The 25,346-nt window shown below is 38.8% G+C and overlaps 1 protein-coding gene and 1 long non-coding RNA gene across 6 annotated transcripts in view; one reads left to right on the top strand and one right to left on the bottom strand.

Moving 5' to 3' along the window:
- Positions 1–25,346, top strand: part of LOC136876093 (Golgi integral membrane protein 4) — a 227,440-nt gene that overhangs the window by 100,585 nt on the left and 101,509 nt on the right. For all 5 annotated transcript variants that reach the window (XM_067149753.2, XM_067149750.2, XM_067149751.2 and 2 more), the window contains one exon: positions 23,280–23,441. In XM_067149753.2, coding sequence (XP_067005854.2) covers positions 23,280–23,441 — 162 coding nt within the window. The remainder of the gene's footprint in view (positions 1–23,279; positions 23,442–25,346) is intronic.
- On the bottom strand, positions 911–24,803 carry LOC136876094 (uncharacterized). The gene is made up of 3 exons (XR_010860535.2): positions 24,592–24,803; positions 11,784–11,870; positions 911–5,865 (listed from the first exon to the last, which is right to left on the bottom strand). It is a non-coding gene; the product is annotated as an uncharacterized lncRNA (long non-coding RNA).

Here is a 25,346-nt window from a genome sequence, read left to right as displayed (position 1 = left end):
ACTCCTAGATGACACCACAGAAGTTGACTACCACAGTAGTAGTCAAAACGTTTGGAAGGGATGAGAGGAGTGGACCACGGCATAATAGCCCGGAAGATTTTTACTATATTGACACCGGTCATGAAAGCCTTCATACTTTGAAAATTGTGATTATAAAAATGAGAAAAAAATCATAAAGGAATGATTGCTTGAAGAAAAAGACAAGAGGAAGTCATGAAAAAAAGGACGACTCCTTTTGCATTAGATGCTCTAATATCACGAAGTTGGAACAAAACTTAATGTGAAGGCCTACAATATCGAAAGATAAAACTGGTTAACAAAAACATTACATTGACCATTGTTGTGATGTGTTTTGTCTCTGCTGCTGCCACTCATCTACGGTTGATGGGGATTACTGCTGCGTCCTGAGTGAAACAGCATGCCTGAATATTGGCAGAAAGTAGCTGGGGAGTTCGATAACTTTGCACATGCTGTATGATTGTACCGTCAACGACTGGTACTGCAGCTACTTTATAGTATTTCTGACACTAAAGTTATAGAATGATATTCTTTCTAATAGCATGCTTCAAGTTGTCTGACTCATTGGCTGAATGGTCAGCATACTTACCTGAGGTTCAGAGGTCCCTGATTTCTGGCAGGATTGCGAATTTTAACTTTTTAACTTAACTTTGGTTAATTCCACCAGCTCAGAGCTTGGGTTTTTGTGTTCAACTTAACACATATATTCATTTACTTGCAACACATCACACTACAAACCACTGCAGAAAGACACAATAGTGAATTATCCATTCATGTAGGGTTGGCATTGGGAAAGGCATCCAGTCATAAAAATGCGCTAGATCCATTCAAGATTCCAACCTCACCTAATTGGGAAAAGGACAGGAGAAAGGAAGAAAAATCACCCAGTTCATAAATGTTAATTTGATTAGTTATACAACCTGTGACAATAAAGTTCAACATAGAAGAACAGTGCATGACAGTGACCTTACTGTCCTTTGAAATAGTCCTCTCCGATAACTATGCACTGCTGTGATCGGTGATACATATCCTGGAAACTTTGCAAGAAGGCTTTCTTTGGGCTGGTGGTCAAAAGCCTTCTCACGTTTCATTAGATGTCGGGAATATCTACAAATCTCTTTCCTTTCAAAGCAAGTTTGAGTCGTGTGAATAGGAAGATGTCTGGAGGATTGAGATGTGGCGAGTATGGTGGATGTTCAAATTGCACCACCCCCTTTTTTGCCATGAACTGTTTGATGATATTGGTTGTGTGTGGGCGAGCGTTGTCATGGACAAAAAACCATGAACCTTGTTGTGCATACTGGGGTCGTACCCTGCGTAGACGTTTCATGAAATGGGTCAAAATTTCAGTGTACCTTGCAGCATTCAACGGCGTTCCCTCAGGTAGAAATTCCTTGTGGATAATGCCTTGCCTATCGAAAAAGGTGATGAGCATCGTTTTGATGCTTGACTTTTCGGCTCTGAACTTTTTAACCTTTTTCCGATGAGGGGATCCCGGAGAACGCCATTCCATGCTTTGCCGTTTCGTTTCAGGGTCGTACATGTGAAACCAGGTTTCATCCTCAGTGAAGATACAGTTCAATAAATTTGGTGTCGCATCCGCCGTTTTAACAAAATCGTGTGAAGCCTCTAAACGTGCCTGCTTCTGATCATCAGTCAAGTGATGTGGCACAAGACGCGAACACATTTTCCTCTTCCCTAACTTCTGGGTAACAATTTGTCGCATGGAATCACGGTTAATCTGCAGTTCATCCGCTGTCATGCGCACAATTAATCGCCGGTCGTTCATGATTAATGTCCTCAACTTCTCAATGTTTTCGTCACTGACGCGGTCTCCGGTGTTCTGCTACGGCGCGGGGGGGGGTTGTCAGAAACACTTTCGCAGCCTCCTCTGAAACGGGTGAACCACTCGTTCACACACTTCAAGGACAGTGCTTGATTTTCATAAACACGTACCAGCATCGCATTCGTTTCTTTCGGTGTCTTGCCAAGCTTAAAACAAAACTGTACATTGATCTTTTGGTCGTTCATGTTCCTGTTCGCAATTCAGAACGAACGCACTAAACACGCACTGTGTCAAACAGGTCTTACACGGCACGCATACAATGCTCAACTGAACGACGTTGGGAGTAGGTGGTCAAAACCTGCTGTTGCGCAGGTGCAGCGTTGCGTGTCACCAGTGTTGCCGGATCAACCGTTCTGACTTCATTCACCAGACTTTGTCACAGGTTGTATGTGTAAGAAATGTGCCAGTTTTTTATTACATGTTGCGTTCCATATTGACTTACATTGCAATATGACTAACAAATTTCTTAAGTAAGAAATTGTAATGGTTTGATCTGCCTGTTCAGTACTTTATACATTGTTTTTAATTAGAACATGTTCCAGTCTCATTTTAGACTAACTTCAGCTAATAACATTGAAAAAAGATTGTTGGCGCAGAAAAGAACATAATAGCAAAATTTAGATGCGACTAATACAATATTATGATTGCAAAAGCTTGAAAAATGATTTCCTGAAATTATATAACATACACTGTACATGAACACTGAAACGTTATTGTAAAATTATTGAATCATGAAACAAGTTAAAAATGAAACCACATTTACCCCTCCTCCATTATACCATCTACTTCCATCAGCGGCAGTTCACCGTAAGCATTCAACTTTGGTTAGTTCCACGTTAGCATTGCACCAAGCACAATCAATGTTTACATTGTGATATAAGTAGACTGATGTATTTCCATACGTATTTCACACCATATTATATTTCAGTTCTATCTTATGTTGTTGGTTTATCTCAGATTCCATTCTAAGGAACGACTGTTAAAATACAGATAAATGGAAATTCACATTGACCGTGCTTTACGTTTCATTCGACAACATAATACACACACATATATTCTGTATATAATTTTGAATAAGTACTGCGACAGGAAGAAAATATCAGATAGATTTACAACATTGTTGGGATATTTTGGAATGAACATCCTGGTGTTAGGATTGGAAGAATAAAATGTTTTCAACTTTTTAACATGTTTCGTGATTGTATTTTATAATATTTCCATGTTATCCAGTTTCAGGACATTTTTTGAGTTTTTGAAATTATTATTATTATTATTATTATTATTATTATTATTATTATTATTATTATTATTATTATTTATTATTATTATTATCATCATCATCGAGTCAAAAACGTACAGATTTACAGTTAGTGTACAAGTCAGTTTGAAGTACACAAAACATAACATGTGAGATCATCTTACATGTGCCCAATATTTTGCAGTGTCCAGTGCACTTGGAGTGGCTTGTAGGAGATCTCTGTGAATGATGTTGGGCACAGAGGGCACTGAAGCATGTGGCTCGTGATTTGTTCTTGTCCACATTCACATCTTGTGTCACTTGTGCTGGACCGTCATTTCTTCAAGTTATCCCTGGATCTTCCCACTCCTGATCGTAGCCTGTTCAGGGACTTGAACACTAGCCATCTTTCATTATGTCCAGGTGGTAACTGCTCAGCTGCTGGTATCCATTCGTGGAGGTGAAGGGTCCTCTTCTTCCACAGCTCCAGCCTTACCTTTTCTGGTGAGACAGTGAGCACCCCAGATGCTCTGAAGAAGCTCTTCAGGAATCTCAGCCGTTGCTGAGGTTGACTATGCCCATGCAGCGAGTGGGCACAGTTCTCTTCCACTTTAAGCCTTATCTTATGTTTTAGTTTTGCCAACAGGCTTATTTTAATGTTTCTAGCTGAAGATGGTCTAAAATAACACTGAAACATGTTCTAAGTAAAAAATTTGTAAAAATTATATTGTAGGTGGATCTCCATTATGCACTGAGTGGCCAAAAGTCATGGGAAGACACAGAATGTGATGTTAATACTGAGTTACTCCTGTTCGTGATGTTCGTGGGCCCATGCACGTCGAGCTCTGTGTCGATGTTCAGCAAAGGGACACGAATTGGTCGTCGGCTGGTGAAGCCCTGTGTGGTGCAGTTGCCTCCTTATAGTCCTGGTAGAAATGTGTTCCTGACTCCCAGCATTCAACTGGGTGGTGTTCTGACTCACAGTAGCCTGTTGAGCACCCAGTATAATTCTGCGGAGGCGACATGATGTCCATTTGTTCGTTAAACACCTATGGTCTTCCCATGCAGCAGTTTATGCAGGTGGTAACATTCTCTCTGCAATATTGAAGATCCACCCTCGACACTGTTGACCTCGGAAACCCGATTTCACGTGTAATCTCTGCAATGCTTGTCCCATGCACCGTGCGCCGATGATCATCCCACGTTCAAAGTTGGTTAACTCGCAACTTGTTGCCATCTTCACAACACTGGTGTCTGTGACAGACTGCTCAGCTATGCCGCAGCTACCCGCAACCGCAACGCTCAGTGTTCATACACGGCACATTTTCTAATGGGACACCCCTTCCCGTGACTTTTGGCCACTCATTGTAATTTCTTTATTTAAGAAATTTGTTAGTCATAATGCAATCTTTTATTGACTAGAGCCGTAATGTTACGATACAATGTCTCTAAAACAGGGAAAAAATAATTGCATGAAACTCCACACGTTCTTCAGTCATTGACACCATTATTCAGTCGGCAATACCTGCAAACGTTAAAAGATAAAACAGGCCATAATTTTGGAACGTTCTTGATAGGACAAAATGTTTTATGATTTTGAACTCCTCAAGAGCAAACAAGTGGTAATGATGTGTCACATGCCTATTGTTCCATTTAAAAAACTTGAGTTCAAAATGGCAGTTAGAGTGGTCACATGTGTTTTGTTTGTCCCACCCTGCAAACAGCACATGTGGTCAATGTGGACTTCCAACACACCAGCCTTTCCTACGACAACACTGTTACCTGTTATTTGGCTCACTCTCTATATCCACTGTAAGGACTAGAACTGTTAGATGGGTTGCATATCCTCATGAATTTTAAGGGGCTAGTGGATGGCTCTATATATTTATATGAAGATATGATGTTGGAATCTTCAGATTATCAATTGATTTATGCAGGTTATCTTGCTACTACTGAGCTTTGCGTCTATATCAGTTTCTTTCATGCAGTTCTTCCTAAATTTGACCTCAACTCTTTCACCACTAGGTCATATGAAAAGGAACACATAATAGAATAAACACAAAGACAAGTCAGTGTGGAATGGGAGATTAGCAAAAAGAGAAGACAAAGACAAATATGAAACCATAAAAGGAGGAGAGTCTTAATGTCTTCAAAGAGGTTGGTGGGCCTCTCTTCATGAAGACAGTTCTAGTATATCCATTTTATTCCAACCTCCAACAAATTCATTTCTGCTTTCCAGCTTCATCAGGAGGGCAGTCCAATTCCGTGCCTTTGGTCCAAAGGGTCCCAGGTTCGATTTCTGGCCGGGAAGTGTATTTTGACCCTTATTTTAGTTATTTCCTCTGGCTCAAGAGCTGAGTGTGTATACAGTCTTCAACATTGGAATTCATCATTAGTAAAGATCTGCATTTCCGGAGCCCATACACCAATGTCGTGATCATCATCATCATTAGTGCTCATCGAGAGGCCATCACTAAGTCAGCAGGACTTGAGAACTACTACGGATAGCTCTTCCTTTATTCCCCAAGATCTTTTGTCAGTATTGGAACATAAGTATGGTATGTTTGCTTTTCTGGGGCACATCCTTGCTACAGATCAGGCCTCTAAAACTTTGAAGAAATGTATGTCACTGTCTTCCAAGTTCACAGATCTCTTTGTCAAACTATTAAAACTTAGGTTACTTATTTTGATTTGCTAAAAGGAGGGCAGGTTTGAATTGTGCAACGGCCTTTTCATGTGATGTCATGACTTCAGTACTTGGCATCTGAAAGAAAAACACAGAAACAAAATAATGTTAGTATATAATATTTTAGGTTATTTTTAATACATGCTCTCCAGAACAATTGCTTTTTGAACTAAACAGATTTGGGGATACATTTTCCAAACAAACACTCACAGCTGTAGTCCAAGTATAACGTATGTTCCACGAAGCAAGTTGGCCGTGTCGTTTGGGTCATGTACCTGTTAGCTTGAATTCGGGAGATGGTGAGTTCAAACCACCACTGTATGCAGGCATGAAGATGGTTTTCCATGATTTCCCATTTTCACACCAGGCAAATGCTGGGGATGTACCTTAATTAAGGTCACGGTCACTTCCTGCTAAGTCCTGGCCCTTTCCTATTCCTGGCATTGCTTCCACTTACTTGTGCCAGGCTCCTCACTTTCATCTATCCTGTCTGACCTCCCTTGGTCAACTCTTGTTCTTTTCCGACCCCAACGCTATTAGGTTTACGAGGGCTAGGGAGTCTTTCATTTTCACGCCCTTCGTGGCCCTTGTCTTCCTTTTACCGATATCTTCATTTTTCGAAGTGTCGGACCTCTTCCTCTTTTTTCCTCGGTTTAGTGTTATATAGAAGATATTTGCCCATTTGTACTTCCTGTAATAGCAATAATCACCACCACCACCACCACCACCCTCTAATAAAACGTTCCCCAACCTTTTCTCTATTTATCATCTCCCATTCATCTATCAATTACTACGGCAAGTTGTTTAGAGTTGAACCTCACATTGCAATTTTCTTTTATTATTTCTTCCTATTTTTAATATATTTTTATTTGACTTTATTCTTTTTAATGTTTTTAAATTATTTTCAAACTTATATACATACTTTGAATTTGACGAAATTAAATCCTACACTGTTTTCCTAAGACTTCAATTACGTCACCTTTTACTCTTCGGCCTGAGAAACAAATGCCTACAAGACCTGCCTAGCAATGACTCTACATAAGTGCATACTTGACCTGCTTTTGAACTTCAACTATATTTGTTTTCGGCGCAAGACAATGATGTTCTGTTTACTCTCTTGACTGCGATCATTGTGTTTTGGACATTAACTGAATTGCTACGTTATGAATCATGTTAATTTTTTGCCTGTGTTCAATGTATTAGTTGTTTTAAGATCTTTATATCTTGCCCTATTTTACTATTTGGCTGATGATGACACTTGTAATGTGTCGAAACCTGTCCCAATAAACAAGTTGTGACTTCTTTTTAGTTCAACTTACAACGGAGTATTGAAAGGTGGATCCTTCTAATATTGTACATCTTCTTCTTTCCTATTCCAGCATCACCATAAGACCTGTCTTGTCAGTGCAACGTTAAACAAATAGAAAAAACCTATTCCGTGAGTAAAATGGTGTAGGAAGCAGTAACACAGTACAGTGAAACTGTTCCTAGATCAAAATGAAAAGATATGATATTGATTTTAGTCTTTATTGAAAAAAAAAACAAACCTGATGTGAGAGTTGGTGTTGTGGAAACTATTTCTACTTCTGAAATAATTTTACTGGGATGAGTAGTTCAGGCAGTAAGAGTGCTGGTCTTCTGAGCACAACTTGGCAGGTTTGATCCTGGCTCAGTCCAGTGGTATTTGAAGGTGCTCAAATATGTTAGCCTCGTGTCAGTAGATTTATTGGCACTTGAAAGTACTCCTGTGGGACAAACTTCTGGCACCTCTGCATCTTCAGAAACTAAAAAACTAGTTGATGGGATGTAAAATATATATATAAATAAGAGTTCTGTCTGTACAGTGCTCAGGATTTAAAAAGGATGGCATTTATGTATCAGTCATGTCAACAGTAACAAGGAAATGCACTTTTTAATTTTCCGTAACTTCTGTCTGTTTCTATGTATGTATGTGTGTGTGTAAGCGTTATCATTTAAAGTTAAAAACTTGAAAATGAAAGACTCTCTAGCCCTTTGGAAACCTAAAAGCGTAAGATGTACAATATTATTATTAGGTTTTCATTTTTCAACATTGCTTTTAATCGCTACATTCCTACTGACGTTTTTGTAATGACCTATGTTGACTTCAGTTAGGAAAAACCACAGAGTCAGTCTTTCAGAGAATCCCGTAGCGAAGCACGGGTTCATTAGCTAGTCAACAATAAAAGAATATGTATATTTGAAATAATTTTTTATTCCCTCTGCATCTCTCTTATTCAGTTCAGTTTCGTGTTCTTAAAATTGCTCCAGTTCTTGTCCGCTCTACCAAAAATTTTATTCACTACTACTAATTTTGTTGTGTGTGCATGTCTGTTATTGATAATGTCTGCTATTGAGAGACAGTTTTCTGTGTATGACAGGGAATTGAAAATTGTCCATTATCTAGATGAGTGTGCTATTAAAAATTACCTGTTAGGAGAAGTTTCACAGTGTATTCCTTTCCATATTACTGGCAAGAGTTTTTTTAATAGGAACTGTCATTCATTTCTCCTGATAATGGTGTAAATTTCTTCGGGAATATCACTAATTTCAAGATAATTGAACATTCTTAATAGACCGGTTGCCGTGCATCTTTGCATAGAAACGTGGTTCATTTTAAATGGGCAATGCATATGAGAAAAATGACATCTCGTTAGACGTATTTGTAATACTCGTAGTCCCTACTCTTCAGTGAAATAGTATAATATTCTTTGAAAACAATTGTGTATCAAATAGAGCAACAATTAAATGTCACTATTTCAGCACCTGATGATAAGAGTATAAGTTCTGAAACGTATTGCAGGATTCAAGTTATTAAAAATTTTGTCCGGTAACAGTATTAATTATTTCACAACAAATTAATTCAGTCACGGACATGGTCTAAATTGAAACATTGTTATGTTTAAGATTTTCTAAACAGCTTTGCGTTTGAAAAATGGGCATTTACGAGTCACTGGGAAATAAAAGTGTTTTTTTTTTCTTTTCTTTTTTTCCTGCACATGTGAAGTAAAATAACTTCACTGCATACTTCATGGTCTATTGTATTACATCACTGCCTTCGCAATGTACCTACATCACAAAGTGAGTGATTCCTATTCAAATACAACAATGCATTATAATGTGACAAATTTTTGTATTGTTATAAAATAACAGATATGAACAACTTTATTATATTTTGTACAGAACCGTATCCGGGTTATTTTGAAGAACAGAACAACAATGAGGTACAATACATTGTTATATTTCTGTTCCCCTAGACCAGTTCCACCTTTCCTGTTCCAGTTGAAGGGTTGATTTCATAAACTAGATAAGTCCAAAAATTATTTCTTTTGGATTATATCACTTGCAGATACTCCTCAACTAGTGTTACCTAGTGGTTGTTCTCATATCTTCAAGTAGCTAACTGGTTCCAAGGTGTCTGTGTAGCAGTGAAGTTCGTGGGTTTTACAAGAATTGGACTGGAGAAATATCTAAGAAGAGACTCGCTAAACCTTATGCAGTATCTTGGAAACCTGATACATTGCCAGTACTATGAGTTTTTACTAGAGAACCTTGCATCAACTTTTCAAGAACCAGTCAAAGAGGAAAATGTTGAGATAGAATAGAAATTGATGACAGCTCTGATGGTTGTGATAACAGTTGGAAGTGACATTAAATATTTAAATTGTATTTTGTTGCCAAAAGATGAATGTTTTAGGATTAGGCACAACTATTTTAATTTAACAAATTCTACAGAAACTAGACAAGTCCACAGGTTTTATAATTTTAAAAAATGAAATAGACATTTGCCAGTCAGAATTACAAATACATTTTGTATAGTATTTCTATACTATACACAACAAGCTACACTGTTCTTTGCAGTTCTGAATATTTACAGTTATGGACTTGTATTATTTTTGTAATCATTCCTTCAGTTTTTGTTAAGTACCACCAATACTTAAATTCCAAAGACAAAAGCAAAGAATGGATACAACAAAGGTTAACACAGTAGTAGAAGTATGTTAAGTTTACATTCAATAACCCGAGAATTCACGAAATTACAAATTTGTTCAAGAAGCACAGCACCAAAGTAGCTTTCTCAACAAATAACACTAAACACAGATTATTCAATCATAATAAAGTTAATAAAATTAAGGAAGATGAATTTCAGGAATCAGACATTTATAGGCTGACCTGCACTCAATGCAAAATCACATACCTGGGACAATCTGTGAGGAGTTTCTTAATAAGATATCAGCAGCGTGTTAATGCAGAGAAGTATAGGAGGTTCTCTGCTATGGGAGCTTATATGAAAGAGGCAGATCTTAAATTTACCAATATCAAACAGGACCTTCAAATTATTAGCAGGATTAATAAAGGAAGTCTCATGAACAATCTAGAAAACATTAACTTAAATGAAATGAATGAGAAAAGAAACCTCGTATATGAGCATATATGTTAATATATGGAATGGGTAAACGGGAAACATATAAACTCAACAAGTAAAATGCTCAAATATGACGTCACGGAAGCACAACTAGAACCCCTTCCCTCCTCACAAGATGCAATAAATGACGACATAACCTTGTCTCTCGTTTCTCCGCTGAACCGTGCGCATAAACAGGCCGTGACACATTGCTATTACACCAGGTTGAGTACGACATAGATTAAATTCAAAATCATTGTATGTTTGTTGACATACTTCAACAATTTTTCGTATCCTCTGCTGGTTGCAGATCATGAGGCAAGCTGTCCAATTAGAAGACCACTATTCCACCCAATACAACAGTGAAGTTACCTTGAGACAACAGTAAATCTTTCTTCTTCTTCTTCTTCTTCTTCTTCTTTTTTTGCTAGTGACTTTACGTCACACCGACACAGGTTTTATGGCGACGATGGGATAGGAAAGGGCTAGGATTTAGAAGGAAGCAGCCATGGCCTTAATTAAGGTACAGCCCCAGCATTTGCCTGGTGTGAAAATGGGAAACCACGGAAAACCATCTTCAGGGCTGTTGACAGTGGGATTCGAACCTACTGTCTCCCGGATGCAAGCCCACAGCCACACGCTCCTAACCGCACGGCCATCTCGCCCAGTCAACAATAAATCAAACAGCTTCTCACAGCCTTCTAGTACAGTGTAAATGAAGCCTTCAAGGAAGATTTTCAACACACCATACAAACACTAAACACTTGAGGACTGTAATACGGATCAATTTTTATTGTATACAAGATCAAGTCATTCAGTAATCATATAGAAGAGCCTCACAACAGACTTTTAAAGACGTTTTCAAAAATGTTTAATTGGAAGAATATGTTTTAACACACTGTAGACACAGATTTTAATTTTAAGTATACTCCATTTATCCTTTCTTACCCAACCCTTAACCCCCTCCCCCTCCTTTCCTCCTTCAATATCAAATAGTAATAATTTTTAAAGTTCTCATGGGAAAAAAAGATCAAGGTTTTTAACGTGTTTACTATTCATGTATTATCATCTAGGACATTTTGGATACAGCTGAAGATGACCACTAAGGGGTTGAAACATGTACTGTGATTGTTAATGTTTTTATAATTTTGCCAAAGACTTGTAATAAAGTATTGATTAGGTGGTCATTTAATCTAATAAGTTCATTCATAAATATTTTGTTGAAAAAGGTATCAATAACTTGATTGCATTCTCGGTGAACCATCTCTGTGTGCTTCAAAAGACATGCAATTTTGATACATAATACCAGAGAGTACCTACTATAACAATTTAAATGAAGAAATCCCAACAATTGGAATATGTTATACATAACCTTTCTTTGTTTTTTTGTGGTTCTTTCTATAAAATTTATATTTTTAGTATGAAAAAATATACTGTATATATAAAATTACACATGCAACTTGTGTGGTGTGAACTGTTTGCACTCACGTAATTAAATCTTTTTACTCGTTCAAAAAACGTCCTCTTTTAAATCTATTAATCTTCAGAATAGTTTATAAGAGGTCATTTTTACCTCTATACTGTAATACAGGATATGCAGCTACCATGGTTAAAACAACAGCAGCCAGTTTTTGCCATCTTGACGAGTGTTGTTATTTCACTGGAACAGAGAATTAAGAAAGATTTTACGTTGTACTGTAAATACTGTATATTCATGTAGAATTAGAGATAATTATTTACCAACATAATAAGACTAATTACACAAAAGTAATGCAGGAAACTCGTAAAATTTACAACCATGAGATAAGTTTTAGCAGTCTTCTTAAATTGTCTGTAAATATGTACTGTAGCTTGTCTTGTGTTACGCAGCATGCTGTAATGAGTTCTGCAAGGAGATTATAGTAATTCAAGGTAGCTATTCTTAGGGTTTCCTCACACAGTTTCTGTGCAGAGTTTTTTTACAAGTCCACCAAGGAGTGTGGCTGTGTGATTCAGGCTGTGTAGGTATTATTATCCTGCAGTAGATAGTAGGTTCAACCCCACTATTGGTAGGCCTGTAGGTGGTTTTCCATTCTCGTACCAGGCCACGGGCGCTTTATTCCCAGGCCTAGCCCTTTCTTATACCACTGCTGCCACTGTTTGAGTTGATATGTTAAACCACTAGCATACAAATTAAAAATTACAAGTCATGAGGGACCTATCCTATTGTCCAAATAATTGACATTGCACATGGTACTAGATACACAACAAAAGCAGAAATCCTTTACATAATAAAATACACTAATTTGTGACATGAAATACCAGCCTTGTGGTATAGGGGTAGCGTGCCTTCCTTGTATCTGAAGGCCCTGAGTTCGATTCATGGCCTGTCAAAGAATTTTATTCCTAGACTGAGGTTAGGAATGCGATTCACTCAACCTCGTGATACCTGCTAAGGTGTTGAATATTGAATTTTCACGACCGCATTGTAATCAAAATCCACTTTTAACCTATTAGGTCATGTTACATACAGTACATTTAGTACATGTTGAAGAGATGTTAAGTACAGAACAAAAATGGCCAACCAGACACCAGTGGGATCTAAACCCACAACCTCCCGATTTTGTGTCGGTTGCTCTACCAATTGAGCTCTGGTGACCTAGGTCTGGAAAGGATCTAAGCTACAGGTCTGGCACTACTGCCATCACACTGTAGAGTGTGTGCAAGTTGCCCGTTGTGGTCCAAGTCAATGAATATTGAATTTTTACGACCGCATTGTAATCGAAATCGACTTTCAACCTATTAGGTCGTGTTACAGTGTGATAGCAGTAGTGCCAGACATGTAGCTTAGATCCTTTCCAACAGAACAAAGATGACCTAGGTCACCAGAGCTCAATTGGCAGAGCAACCGACGCAAAATCGGGAGGTTGTGGGTTCGGATCCCACTGGTGTCCAATTGGCCATTTTGTTCTGTATTTAACATCTCTTCAACACGTACTAAATGTATGTAACACGACCTAATAGGTTGAAAGTCTATTTTGATTACAATGCGGTCGTGAAAATTTAATATTCATTGACTTGGCCCTCAACGGGCAACTTGCACGCATTCCACAGTGTGATGGCAGTAGTGCCAGACCTGTAGCTTAGATCCTTTCCAACAGAACAAAGATGACCTAGGCCACCATAGCTCAATTGGTAGAGCAACCGACGCGAAATCGGGAGGTTGTGGGTTCGGATCCCACTGGTGTCCGGTTGGCCATTTTTGTTCTGTACTTAACATCTCTTCAACACGTACTAAATGTACTGTATGTAAGATGACCTAATAGGTTGAAAGTCGATTTCAATAACGAAGGAGTTGTCTGGGGTGCCACGAGTGTGTAAAATGAAGATGAACAACTTCATTTCCTCTGCAGTTCCCATTTCCATTTCTCTCCTGGGTCTGCTTATGGATAAAGAAAATTTCTTCCACCATACTTTTCTTGCCTCCAACATTTCCTCTGTATTCCTTCCTCTCTTCTCTATACTCTCCTCCACTTTATCCATCCTCATCTTTCGAGGTCTTCCTTGTGGTCTTTTCCCTGTTGGTTTCTCTGTAAATATTTCTTTGGAACTTTATGTTCTCCTATTTCCATCATATGTCCATGCCATTTCACCTTGTTTGTGTCCTGTAGTTTTGAAACTCCATTCCTCTTTCTAATATCTTTCTTTTTGATTGCATCTTTTCTTGTTCTCATTACCTCTAAGGAGTTCCATCTCTGCTGACTGAACTCTGCTCTCATCATTTTTTGTTATTGTCCATGTACTTGCTGCACATGTCAATATCTCTACATAATGAGTCTGATAAAAGCCATTTTGTTGTTGTACTCTTCTTTCCAATCTCCTTAGTTGCCTTCCCATCTTCTGCGATTATACTTCTCAAGTATATGAAACTTGTTACAGCTTCTATTGGTTTTCCATTTGCTGTTATCTTCCTTCCTTCCTTCCTTCCTTCCTTCCTTCCTTCCTTCCTTCCTTCCTTCCTTCCTTCCTTCCTTCCTTCCTTCCTTCCTTCCTTCTTTTCCCACTGCTACTGTTTTTCTCTTTTCTACACTTACAAGTAATAGAGCCTTTGCTGTCTTTCTTCCTATCTTCTGTTTTATACGCTTATGAGTTTCATCTGTGACTGATGAAGAGTATGGGGGACAACATGCTTTTCCTGCCAAGTCCTGTTTCCTCATCAGACTGTTCTGTTCCTCTTATCATGGTCTTTTCACTACCTACTCCTTTTTACAATTCATGCAATTTTGAAAATTACGTTGTAATGTTTTGCAATGTTTTGTGTAGGTATAATGAGTATATAGTGAAGTGGTCTCAGATTTCTCTGAGAATTTGCTAGGAGTACTAGATATATTTCTTAACTTATGTGATTACAATTGAGGAGCTATCTGACGGTGAGATGGCGGCATCGGTCTAGAAAGCCAAGAATAATGGCCGAGAGGATTCATCATGTTGACCTCACGACACCTCTTAATCTTCACGCCTTCGGGCTGAGCAGCGATCGCTTGGTAGGCCATGGCCCTTCAGGGCTGTTGCGCCATGGGGTTTGGTTTTTATTAGATATATTTCCATCTCTTTTAAAAGAATCAGAGAGTCTTCATTTCTGGCAGATGGTAAAACATCAGATTATCCTCGTCCAGGAATGTTGTTTGTTTCTAGACCTACTATTAGAAAAGGTGTAAATTTGTTTCTTTGATATATGTTCTTATGAGTCCATCTCCTTGGCTGAATGGTCAACATACTGCTCTTTAGTTCAGAAGGTCTCATGTTCAATTCCTGGCTGGGTCAGGAATTTTAGTCGCTTCTGATTAATTCTTCTGGCTCAGGAACTGGGTGTTTGTGTTTGTCCCAACACTCTCCTTTTCATCTGGCTATAAAACAGGACCACGTCCACATCTGCGATACAGTTTTGACCCGCTACCCTCCAGGTAGAAGAAGATACCTGTTCTTAAGAACTTACATGTCCTAACACAAGGCTGTCTGCAAGCTGACCATCTTGACAGGAAGACTGGCAAAAGAACCCTTTCATAAGCTTCAGTGGAAATTTCTATTACCTTCATTTTTCAACATATGAAATCACCAATTCAACTACTGAGCCCAAGAGTTCAATTTCAAGTAATAATGACAACCTTTGAGAGGAATTTCCCTCCCACATTTTAGTCAAGGATTACATTTTTAATAACAAATATGTCAAGTTATAGCTCTTTTGCCTGTGTGTTAGGACTCCCATTTTAATGTACTTCAACTCAGCTACTATAAAAGTACTCTAATAATATCAGCTGGAGGAATCCAATGTATTTTTAATTTCAAGGACAGAGTTATATCTGGATATTTTAACATATTGCTCCACAGGGGCCTTTTTTGATGATTTATCCTCAGTATTTAATCTATCAACCAAACCTTAAATATGCAATAATGTTTTTCACTTAAAATACAACCTGTGGAAAAGAAAAGAAGGAAAAAAACATTCCAATGTCAGAATTCAGTTTAATCTTATATTCATCTTTACTTTAGATTTAACAGTGCTCTATAGTGGTATATTCGACCATTTGTCTTTATGACTAACTACCAAAGAGTTAAGTGATAATCAAGATTTGTTTACATGTAAAGAACATTTCAATGTTGTTTTTGTACCCATTTTAAACATATATGTATATCTTTGTAATTTGGTTTTGTTCTACATTTCTATGGCTGAAGATGTGTCTAAATGTGAGACAAAGCATGTCCCATTAACTTTATTTTATTCTTAATAGAAAAAACCATTTATAGTACTGTAAAGGTGGAATTTTTCTCAAAGTATTCTGAAGCCTGTGTCATTTAATGCATAGATAACTGCGTTATTTAACATGCAGTCAAGCTGGGGTGAATGGAATAAAATGTTACATTCATTTCTGAAAACATTTATTCTGTTAAACAATGGTTGTATAGCCATAGCCCTATTGTTTCAATGTTTGGTCATCAGTTTGTATGCAGCTATTGAGAAGCATAAGCAGCAATACTGTAGTAATGAGACCACTTGGCCTGGCAAGCTGTGGATGATAAGGTCTAGCAAGGTGTATGCATCGCTAGTATTATAGTAGTAACCATGCGGGAGGTGAGCACTGGTTCTTCAACATAAACTGGTCTGTGTGCTAATTATTTTTACATAGTCATCTTCCTAATCTTATTCCTGCAAAGTGTCAGGGTCCACTTGAAGGCTGTCTCAATTTAGGCTAACCCAAGGCATCTATAGTTATATATGCAAGTGAGTAGTGGTTAGTGGCGGGCGAGGAAAACAGGAGTTACAGCGCATAGTTTAAATTAACCGTGGTGTTCGCAGACAGTCATGGCAGTCATGCTGCAGCACAGGAGTTTTATGTAAAGCCATCACATGTATGCCAGGGAAGTTGCAGTGTGCCAAGTTGACAGCCTTATTTTGGGGACCAGAATCAAAATATGTAATTCAAACGTCAGCTATTTAGTTTCACATAAAATGCTACAGTTCAAGACACTGGAGGTGCAGAGGAAAGCAATATAGGAATCTCACAGTTCAAAACAGGCAGAGAGTGGTTATGTAGATTCATGTCAAAGGAGGTCATCTCAACGCTAGTGATTGCCAAAGGAGCATTAAAAAAAATATTAAAAAAGTACGATTCCATTGGTATTTTAGATTCAAAATTAAATTCACACATTTTCCTTCCCTATTTTTTGAGGTTTTTGATGTTAAAAATGTATACAAATAAATACAGTATTATTTTTCTCTTCTGCTCAGTTCGATTTGCTATGACTTAATTTCTGATTTGACCTGCCCATCTCTCTTTCAGCATTCTTATGTAACATCATATTTCAAAAGCTTCTCTCTGTTCTTTCATCCATTTTATGTCATTGTTACTCATCTACAGTATATGAGGGCAAGTCAGTAAGTATCTGCAATCAATTTTTATAATTTATTACAACTTTTTATTGGTATCATTTTTCAACATAGTCACCCTTTTCAATTCACATGGTCCACCGTTTCACAAGCTTTCAGATATCCTCTGCCAAAAAAAAAAAGGCTTTTGGTTGCACAGCAAGTCATGTATGCACAACTTCCTTCACCTGTTGATTGGAGCTGAATCAATGGCGTCTTACAGCATTTTTAAGTGGAAAACATATGGTAATCCGACGGAGCGAGATCGGGACTGTACGCAAAATGCTCCAACACCTCAAAACGCAGCATCTGAAGATTTTGAGCAGTGTGGGCGGCAGTATGTGGACACACGTTGTTATGCAACAAAAGAACTGCTTCCGACAATCCTCTGCGTTTGTTGCGAATTGCTGGTTTCAGCTTGTTTAACCGCATATCACTGTAACCTCCACTGTTTTGCTGTTTCCCCCTTTTCCCGGTAATGTTCCAGGATTGGCCCTTGAGAGTCCCAAAACACTGTGAGCATCACTTTTCCTGCAGAAGGCTGACTCTTGAATTTCTTTTTGACTGGGGATCCAGGTTGCTTCCATTCCATGCTCTGACGTTTGCTCTCTGGTTTGAAGTGGTGAACCCATGTTTCATCTCCAGTGATGATCCATTTCAGAAATGTTTCACCTTCATTAGCATGACGTTCCAGTAGGTGCTGACAGATTTTCACATGATTGCGCTTCTGCTCTACATTGAGTTGTTTTAGAATCCATCTTGAACAGACTTTGTGTAAGTTAAGCCTGTTATGCACAATTTCATATGCAGATCCATGGCTAATGTGCATATGGTTTGTCACGCCATCAACAGTCACTCATCTGTTATTCAGAATAATATCACGCACTTGTTCAATATTGGCATCAGTTACGGCTGCAGATGGATGCCCGGATCTTTCCTCATCCTTCACGCTCGTGCGACCCCTTGTGAACTGTTTAATCCACTGGTAAACACTTTACTTTGTTAAAACATTGCCCCCATATCGTGCTGAAAATCTGAAAATCTTCTATGAATTTACACTTCTGGTACACCCTCAGACCACAAAAAACAGATTACGGAATGCTGTTCTTCCTTGGTGTAAACAGAGAATGGCGTGGCCATCTTTACGTCGCAACAGCACAAACTGTACTGATCTGATAATGCTGGAACTTACCACAGACGTAGACAACGGTGCCCTCTAGCGGCTGGTGAGCATATAACACCATAGGACCAACCTTAAGAGAATTAGAACAAAATTGCAAATACTTATTAACTTGCCTACGTATAAAGCTATACTGCTTCAGAAATGTCTTTCTAATATATCTCTCTCTTTGAGTCCAACCCTTCGTAAGTGTGTAGTGGCATCACACGACAAGTCTTTTGGTGATCTGCCTCCAGGAATCTCTGTTTTGGGCATGGTGACTTGCTTGTTGTAAGCTCATCCTGGTTAAGTTCTTGATCTGGTCCGGCCATCGTAATGGTGCACGTTCTCTAGGTCTTCGGTCGTCGACTTTTCTCTCCATGATAAGTATTTCCATTGCCTCCTGTCTCCTGGCAATATGACCGAAATATCTGAGTTGATTTTGATTGATAAGAGTCGACAGCTTTGTTCTGATGCCAAGTTGTTGCAGAACTGATTCATTACTACGGTGTGTTGTCCATGGTATTTGCAGTAATCTCCTTTAGCACTACATTTCAAGAGCATCAATCTTGCAGCAATCCACCATCTTCATTGTCCAAGTTTCTGCTGCATAGATCACGATACGGAAGATCAGAGTTCGAATGAGTGTGAACTATGTCTTGGAAGTGATGGAGGTGTACTTCCAGATGTGAGTAAGTTTTGCTGTTGAATTTCTCACAATCGCAATGTGCTTACGGACCTCAGGTTCACAGTCTCTGATATTTGTAACAGTAGATCCCAGATACTCGAAGCGACTGACCACCTCATAATCAGCAATTCTTGTTTTTTTTGCTAGGGGCTTTACGTCGCACCGACACAGATAGGTCTTATGGCGACGATGGGATAGGAAAGGCCTAGGAGTTGGAAGGAAGCGGCCGTGGCCTTAATTAAGGTACAGCCCCAGCATTTGCCTGGTGTGAAAATGGGAAACCACGGAAAACCATTTTCAGGGCTGCCGATAGTGGGATTCGAACCTACTATCTCCCGGATGCAAGCTCACAGCCGCGCGCCTCTACGCGCACAGCAATTCTTGTTATGGCAGGTCTGTTGTTATTAAAACGATCTACAATCATCACTTTGGTCTTTTTATTGATTTCAAGACCACATTCTCTGCTTCGCTCGTCTAACCTCCGCATGATGGTTTGCAGTTCTTGATCATCTGTTGCAATTATCACAGTGTCATCCACATATCTGAGATTGTTAATTTTTCTGCCACCAACTGTGATGCCATCTCTCCAATCTTCAAAAATCTCTCTCATAATGTACTCACTGTATACATTGAATAGGAGAAGGGAAAGAATGCAACCTTGCTGCATTCCAGCAGTAGTAGAAAAATCTCTGAGAAGTTGCTATTAACTCTCGCTGCTGCAATGTTTGAAGAGTACAATTGTTGAATTAGGTACAATAAATGTCTCGGCATCCCCATCTCAATTAGTATAGCCTAGAACTTTGACCATTTCACCTTGTCGAAGGCTTTCTTGTAGTCCACGAAGCACAGGTACATCTTGCTATTGTACTCCCATGTTTTCTCTATGAGCTGCCGGGTGTTTAGGATCTGCTCACGAGTTCCTTTCGCTGGAACAAACCGGGTTTGTTCCTCTGATATTTTTGAAAGTAAGAAGGTCTTCAGCCTCGCTTTCATCACCATGAGAATGATTTTACTGGCATGGGAGATGAGGGCTATCATTCAATAATTTGCACAGTCAAGTGGAGAACCTTTCTTGAACAGTTGTACGAAGATGCAGTGGCACCACTGGTCTAGCCAATTTCCAGATGTCCATATCTTCTGACATAACTTGTGGAGAATGTTGACACCTAGGACACCCATGTTCTTTAGGATTTCAGCAGTGATTCCATCTTGGCCTGGTGCTTTTTGGTTCCGGAGCCTTTTTATTGCACGTTCCACTTCTTCTCTGAGGACCGTTGGTTCAATGTCTGTTGGGTTCTGTTGACCTGGCATTGGTTGTGGGTCATCAGTGAACAGCTTGATGCAGTATTCTCTCCATACTTTGGTGATGCCCGCTGCATTTGTGATGATATTCCCTTGGCTGTCTTTAATAATCTGCGTCTTAGGCATAAATTCTCGTGCCAAGTATTTCACCTTGTCATAAAGTTCTGCGCTGTGATTTTTGGTCACATGTGCCTCTAGTTCTGCACACAGTTTCTTAATATGTTCATTCTTGTCTCTTCTACAAGAGTGTTTGATGTCGTTAATTTTTTCTAGTAGTCGTCCTTGTTGTTCTGGATCTGTAACCGGGCGCCGGATGTTAAGTCTCATTTCAACCAGTGCCAGAGTTCCGTCAAACATCCAGTGTTGTCACATCACTATGGTGTTCATCTTTGGGACCTTGCTCACTGCAGCTGTGATCCATTCTTCAATTCTCTTCCGAGCCATGTCACAATTTCCCTCCAGGTCATGTGGTCCAGTACTTCGGAGTATTTCTTGGAAAATAATTGCTCAGGGGCCGTTAACTTTTTCGACTGTATATTGACCACTGGCTTGTTCCGTTTGCTTCTAAGGTACGCCCAGAGTAGAAAATGACTCAATCCGCATTCGGCACTAGGTTTTGTTTTCACATTACGGAAAGAGGTTCTCCATCCTTTATCGACAAGGATGTAATTGATTTGGTTCTTAAAATGCCCGTTCGGGGAGGTCAGCGTAAGGAGACGACGTTTGTGGTGTTTAAACATGGTATTCATAATGGAAAGACTGTTGTCTGCTGTAAACTGTATCAATCGATTGCCTCGCTCATTGCATGCAGCCAGGCCATACTGTCCTACAGTTTCTCGCAAGTGTTTGTCAATTGAGGTGGTTCCTACTTTTGCATTGAAGTCTCCCAGTATGATGGTAATACCTCTTGGTTTAAGTGATGACACAGTACCTACCATGTTTGCATAGAAGTCTTCGATCTCTTGGTCGTATGCAGCGATGGTGGGTAGATATACCTGGATCAGATGTAGTTTATATGGTTTGGTGTTGACAGTGAGGGTCATTATTTTTTTATTGATAGGTCTGTATTCCTCAACATATTGGGATATCCACTTATTAACAAGAAACGTGATGCCATTCAGACCTGTATCATTTGTCTCGGCGATGTATATTATATGGTCATTTCTTTCAAAATGCCCACATCTTTTCCAACAAGTTTCTTACAGTCCACAAATGTTGATTTGATGTTTCTTTAGCTCTCTTTCCACAGTGCGAAGTTTTCCCATCTGAAGTAACCCTGTCACATTCCGTGTAGTTATTGTTTTACTCTTGCGAAGTTGGTCTGCATTTGGTCGATCAGTAGCAGATTTACCGTGCGGGGCCTGATCATTCACCTCTGCACTTCCGGTTGCACATTTCACATCATTTGGCCCGGACCTAAACTGACACCAATTGCTGCTCGGATCACGCAGCATTCTGATCTTCATTTTTTGACTCTGCATGATGCGCTCATGGGATGATAATCAGGTGGTTTCCCCTTGCCTTTCTGAACCTGTACCTCTGTCATAACAAAGGGGCATAGATTGCATCCATGGGATCATCTGCCTGTCTTAGAAACTATATCCCAGAGGTGCTCAGTTTGGGTGGGGCTGTTGGTACCAGTAGCTTAATTTGGCATTGCTTCCACTTTTTTGTGCCAGGCTGCTCACTTCCATCTTTAGTACACTGGTAAAAAATAAAGTGCAACATGAGAACTGTGTATGTCACTTTATTTTGTTAAAGTGGAGCCCATTTCTTTTCAGTTTCAACTTACTTAATCTATAACTGTTAGGCTCTTCATTCTGTCAAAACTAATTTATAATTATTTGTTTCTTTTACAGGTATTTTCTAAGAAACATTAGTTTCAACAGTCTGAAGAACCTAACAGTTATAGATGTTACTTTATTGACGATTTAACCTATAGATTTTATTTAGCATATGGCTTTTAGTACTGGTAGTATCTGAGGACATGTTTGGCTCGTGTCGTGATGGTTTTCATATTTGACTCCCATAGGCGCCCTGCCCTGCACGTCTGGTTGTGAGATGACAATGAAATAGGGAGAGGGTGAACCCTAGTGTCGGTCCATAGCCTAATCCTGTCAATTAGCACCACGCAGTGGTCAAATCACCATCAACAGTGTCATATGCCCTCACTCCATATGAACACTGCAAAGAGGTTTGGAATTGAATCCAGGCTTTTGGCACGCAATCTAGTGATTAGAAATTTTATACCATCACCTGTCCTACCTTGCCAGCCAACATTCTGATGGTGAAATTTCTTTTGACCAGTGGAACTCGAACCAGCTAACCACGGTGTCAAACTGTATAGACTTGATGCCGTAATGATTATGGCCACCATGCGGGCAACCTAGAGGTAATAAAGCTTGTTGACGTTATATGAACAACAATACAGACCAAACCTAGCAGTTGATGAAGGTGCTGCCGGGCTGAGTGGCTTAGACGGTTAAGGCGCTGGCCTTCTAACCTCAACTTGGCAGGTTCGATCCTGACTCAGTCCGGTGGTATTTGAAGGTGCTCAAATACGACAGCCTCGTGTTGGTAGATTTACTGGCACGTAAAAGAACTCCTGCGGGACTAAATTCCGGCACCTCGGCGTCTCTGAAGACCATAAAAGTAGTTAGTGGGACGCAAAACAAATAACATTATTATTATTATTATTATTATTATTATTATGAAGGTGCTTAGTGCTACATCAGTATGCAATGTACCCATTCCCCCCACTGGGCAGCCACACATGTTTGAATATTCAGTGTTTGATGAGTAAGTCATTCTTAAAAATTGTGTGTTATTTACTCATTTAATAATGACCCTGTTGGTGTAACTTCCTCGGTTTTTGCCATTGGAGTCATTGATGCAGGTGTGTATTATTACTTAGAACTTGGAAAGAAAGCAGCATATTGCCTATTAAGTGGCTTACTATATTCACTGAAATAATTTGAACAGAAAAATAACCAATGAAATTATTACATTGTTTCAGGTTTCCCAGAGCATGCAGAAGTCTACGACACCACAGATCAACCCTGATGCCGTCCTGAGCCACGAGAAGACTGCCAATGTTGTTCCTGTTCCCCCACCTCAAGAACAAGCTGATAAGCAACCTTTGGATAGCCCTGTAGGTGCAAGACCATCCGCAAAAGAGGTTAGTTGTAGCAGTCAAGAATGTATTTCCTTGGTAAATATCCGGTATCCCTTTTAAGTCTGAAGAGAAGTATTCACTTCCAATAATATTAATTAGTGTAGCATTATGATAGCTTTTTTTAATTAGTTTTAGAATTTTGTTAGTGTGTTAATTTTACAGTATTTGTTTCTGTTGAAATTTATTATATAAAGATAATCTTAAATTATTTTTATACATGACAAATAATGAAGATTTATGAAGTTTTATAAGGAAGTTGATTTATACCTCAGTTTAGAATGCACATAAGTGTGTGTAATGAAATAGTTAAAATGAACATGTCAAAGAAGATTCAAACATGTAACCTTGGGATTCTTAAACAAGTGCAATATCCATTGTACTATTCAGATCGAACTATCCTTTCCTAATATTCAGTTATAATAATGTAAATATTATGTGACATTTACTTAGTTTTGTATTCTAGGATCATGCTTTTTCATTCATTTGCGAGGAACAAAAGGCGAAATTCGCCTCACTCAAAACAAATCGTAAAGTGTGCGAACCCCCATAATACAGGAATGGAGGCATGAAAGACATGGTTCAGTGCCGGTCAACAGATATCTCGCACATCTAGATGCCATATTATTCAAAGGATGGAATTTATAATATTACGAAAGGAGATCCTACACTACCAACCAAAGGGAAACACGTCTATAGGATGTCCAGTGAAGCAGTGGAGAGAAAATGCAAGACCATAATGGGACACTTGGCCCAATACTTGGAAGGAAGACAATGGTGGTTAGATATTGTTGAACATAAAATGGTAAATAATATAATCAGACATGTTTAAAAGCCAAGGTTACAGATTTGACTTCATTTCCTTCTGTGCTATTTTTTTGTATTTAAGTTCATCATTTACATGCTGCTAAATGTATTGATACAAGAACTACAAATTAGAAAACATTACCCCATTAGGAGATGGCACAAGAAGAAGAGCAAGATACATACTGACATATAAAAGCACTTCTCGAGGAAAATCTTTGAACATCTTGACTTGTATGAAAATTACTAGCAAAAACTGCACGTGTGGCCAAGACCTTGCATAAAGACTTCGATAGTGATAGTGCTCTTGGACTACACATCAAGTATTATGTATTAGGTACATGCAACTTACATTAAATGTCTGTAGAAACATTCTTCTTTCTCCCAAGCCTCTCTTCAAGGCAACTTAGAATGGTCTCTTTAGTTGTTGTATGTAGTCCTACACTTGAAGTGTTATCAACAGAAAAGTTTATCTTTATGCTTGTATCACTCTTGCTCTAGAACAGTGGATAACCTTGAGTCTGTTACAGTTGATATGAGCAGTTGATTACTTTGACCATGTAGGTAATATTCTTTTGTTTCTTCCTGATAAGGTGATCTTTTTTTTATGGTCTGTTATCGCAATGTGATGTAATTATATCAGTAGTATAAACTTTATCTGCATTCTTCTTTTGTTTCTTTTATCACCCTTGTCAAGGGAGTTCTTGTGATAGTTGCAGTCGCTTAAGTGCGGCCAGTATCCAGTAAGTGATAAAAATCATTGTTGTCCGTATTGAAGATACTGAATGTAGGATGTGTAAAACCCCTCAATGGGGGTTTATTCATATATGAATATATTTATTCATAAATCCAGCCAAGGGAAATCCAAAGTATCGGTGACACCGAGTGCTTACAAACAGTAGGGAATAAATTTACGCGATGAAAAAAATGCCAAATTGAGAATTGAGGCCGTGGTAAAAAGGGTTCTTCAAATAAACATTCCAGAATAAACACAGATAGCGCAGTGGAAACGATGCTAGATAATTTTCAAAAAAAATTAAAAGAAAACGGCAGGAGAAATAAGGGACATGACAGGTGAAAATTAGATGAGAAACCAAGATAAAAATT

Source organism: Anabrus simplex, chromosome 6 (assembly GCF_040414725.1).
Source record: "Anabrus simplex isolate iqAnaSimp1 chromosome 6, ASM4041472v1, whole genome shotgun sequence".
NCBI lineage: Eukaryota > Metazoa > Arthropoda > Insecta > Orthoptera > Tettigoniidae > Anabrus > Anabrus simplex.
The sequence above is the reverse complement of the archived record's forward strand: the minus strand, read 5'-3'. Positions and strand labels throughout refer to the sequence as shown.